Raw genomic sequence first — 3,208 nt, forward strand, 5'->3', positions numbered from 1 at the left:
TTTCTCCTATCAATTTACTTAAACTGCAATTTACAAACAGGTGGCAGCTCTCCAATTTTTTTCTTTCTATGTTTTAAGTAACGCCTCTAGCAATACATCGGTGAAAAGTGTTTTCAATTCTATGCATTAATTTTCGAGTGATGCGCATACAAATTAATTTTTCTTTAATATCTATAATGTACAGACAATGTTACAATTTTATTATATGTATAGAAATAGTGGGTATATGTTTTTGATATAGAACAATCCTAGGGTGTCAGAGCATTAAAATTCCATCTTTACTTTTCTCACACGCATTTCTGGATCACTCTAATACACATATGCAGGTACATACATGCTTGTTATAATATTTTCTTTCGAGGAAAGGTCATTAGTATGCATTATATGTTTGTAATTGATTGGCACTTACACAATATTACCATATTGTGTTTGGCTCAGTTTCCCCTCCGATTTGGGGTGTGCGCCTTAATGTTGTTACACAAAGGGGAGGGACCTACAGTTTTACGCCAACTCCGAACGGCGATTATATTTCTATGAGAAGCTGTTTTTTCATGACAGAAATACAGTCGGAGGTTTGCCATTGCCTGCCGAGAAGGGTGGGTGCTATTCATTTTCCGGGCTTGAACTCAGGCACACTGCTAGCCACTACACCACAGCGGCCGCATGTTAATTAGACCGGGTCAATGCCCATATGAAAGAAAAATAGTTGTAATTAACTCCACCTCCCCACTGTGGTGGGTATAGTTTAGCTGTTTACTTTGTGAGGAGTTTTTCACTGCCTACGCCAGTGATGGGCAAAATTGTATTTACTAAATACTATTTAAAAAATGTAACAAACATCGTCGCTGAAATACAAAAAGTCGTAACTAGTAAAAAATTCAAAATTAAGTTTTTGATTGATATGATGGATTTCATCGAAATAAAACTCCCACATCATTTTATGAAAAAAAAATAAAAAATATTAGTCACGACTTTTTCCATTTCAGTTAAATGCAATATTTTGCAAATCGCAGCGACTTCAAATCGTACGAGTTACAGAACAGGCTGTATATGGGTATTTAGTAACAAAAAGGCTCTTTAAAATATAAAAGAATTTAAGTACCTATGCCCATCACTGGCGCACCCTAATGTTCATTTAGTAATTCATCACTACCATACAAATTTCTTTTGGTTATCTATCTTTAGACCACTTATAGTCACGTATCGTTCAGCACTAGCCATATTTCTTTGATTTAATTTTGATTGTCGATTATTTATATGCACAACATATTTAGTATGCATGTATGTATGTATGCATGTACATACCACACATAAATTAAGTACAATATTTTATTTGTACTCTCTTCATTTAATTTCAGCTGCCCACACACTCAGCAATGCGAAACAATTCGTTAATCAAAACATTGCGTTCAATTAAATATTAAAACTTGATTGCCGCGTATGGTCGATTGGTCGGACGGTCGGACGGTCGGACGGTGGGGGTCTGCTGAGTCAATACTTTGGAAGTGTTAGCTGCGCTACTATACCCTTGCAGGTAAACAACTATAGTATAATAAAAATACGTATGTACTTACACACATACATACATACGTACCTCTTACCACTCAGTTGGCTGTTTGGTTGCTGCTCACCTGTAAATATTCAAAAATCCGCTAGTCATTGTCGCAGTCGAACGTTGAAAGTGCGCGCCCACAGAAGCTAGCTGAATATTTATTCGCATGTGCAGAAATCGTTTGCCGCCGTGAAATCAATTACATACTAATTTCATTTGCATACAAAACTACACAAAGTGAGATATTTTTATACACTGTTGTTTTAGTTGCCGGCAGCGCAATGCAATTCATTTCAAATATTAACGCCTACAAATTGCCGACAAGAGGCGCTGCTGCTGCTGCGGTTGCATTTTTGCCAGTTCTCTGCATTTTATCTTTTATCAATGGTTCTGCGGCACACATTGGCGCTCGACAACGCATCAACGCGTATGGCGATGTCAACGATGACGTTACGGTGAATGTGAATGCGGAGAATACGCGCCCAATCATCGGTATTCTCACACAGGAAGTGTCAAATTTTGTGCTGCGCCATTATCCGGAAAAGGATTACAAGAGTTATATAGCCGCTTCGTATGTGAAATTTGTTGAGGGTGCCGGCGGACGTGTGGTGCCGATTTGGTGAGTTTAAAGTCATTGTTCATTTACATTTGCACATATGTATTTGTGTGCTCATTTAAATTGTTATAAATATGCATTAGTAGGTTTGTGTGTATTGACAATTGATAACGATGAACTTTTAATTAAGTGCGGTGCTATGCATATGTAATGGCATTGATGATGTGTCCTAGTAGACAATTTTCGCTGTTGAGACGACAAAAACAAATGTTTATTCTACCAACTGTGGCAACATAAGTGACACAATTTTTGGTTATAATGTTCATAAAGTATTGGCGCAAGATGTCAGTGACTTTTTAGAGCAATGTCTCAAAAAAAGGGTAGGAGAATTACACTTTAACACCAGATAGCCTGGAAAGACTGAATACTTATGAATTTTATAAAAAAAAAAAAATTTTTAATTAAAAAATTTAAAAACAAAAGTGGCGAAATACCAATTTATACAAGCAAAAGAAATATTGACAGTCAAATATGAAAATGTTTCAAATCACCACTAGAATATTATAGGCTATAAAACTGCAACCCAAAAATGTGCTAAAGATTCAGATTAAAAAGTTGAAATTATGGTAAAAATTTGTTGAATTTTCCTAAATTTTGTATAAAGTTTGAAACTGAGTTATTTGTTTGGATAAGCTTGGAAGTTATTTTTATAGAAAAATAACAAAAAAAAAAAAAATCAGCTTGAAAAAAATTACGAATATTTAAAAAATCAACACGTGGTCATTTGTTTGTTCTTTTAAAACATTAACACGTAAAAATTAAATAAAATTTTTTTGTCGTTAATCTTTGTCATATATCGAATATTAAAGTATGACACAACGATGCTTTTATGTCGAGGCGACACCTTTTTTGTTCCAAAGTTCATTAACCTCAAGTAACCCATTCTAGTATTTACCCACCAGATCTTATCACCCTAACATACCTCCTTAATGTCAATAAATTAAAACTCGCCAAAAATCATTAAAATTTTGCCAAGGACGCATTTCGATTTGAAGGCAATTTCGATATTTTTTTTTGGCCGAGCGTAAGGATTGCCATTT

At 35.0% G+C, this 3,208-nt stretch overlaps 1 protein-coding gene across 3 annotated transcripts; it reads left to right on the plus strand.

The window, feature by feature from the left end:
* The first annotated feature begins 1,356 nt into the window (after positions 1–1,356).
* Positions 1,357–2,512, plus strand: LOC108366032 (gamma-glutamyl hydrolase-like). 3 transcript variants are annotated; one of them, XM_017620293.1, is made up of 2 exons: positions 1,357–1,534; positions 1,820–2,512. In XM_017620293.1, the coding sequence occupies exon 2, from the start codon at positions 1,834–1,836 to the stop codon at positions 2,173–2,175; it is 342 nt and encodes a 113-aa protein (XP_017475782.1). In that variant the 5' UTR covers positions 1,357–1,534; positions 1,820–1,833; the 3' UTR covers positions 2,176–2,512. The 3 variants fall into 3 exon arrangements, with proteins under 3 accessions (XP_017475782.1, XP_017475783.1, XP_017475781.1); XM_017620294.1 differs by having other exon boundaries at positions 1,830–2,512; XM_017620292.1 differs by having other exon boundaries at positions 1,609–2,511.
* Positions 2,513–3,208: the final 696 nt, after the last annotated feature.

The sequence above is a fragment of the Rhagoletis zephyria genome, unplaced genomic scaffold (assembly GCF_001687245.7).
Source record: "Rhagoletis zephyria isolate East Lansing unplaced genomic scaffold, Rhagoletis_zephyria_1.1 Rzeph_scaffold_02114, whole genome shotgun sequence".
NCBI classification, from domain to species: Eukaryota; Metazoa; Arthropoda; class Insecta; order Diptera; family Tephritidae; genus Rhagoletis; species Rhagoletis zephyria.

What these genes read in the sequence shown, in the direction of transcription:
- LOC108366032 (XM_017620293.1), top strand. Translation starts at nt 1,834, where the DNA reads ATGCAATTCATTTCAAATATTAACGCCTACAAATTGCCGACAAGAGGC.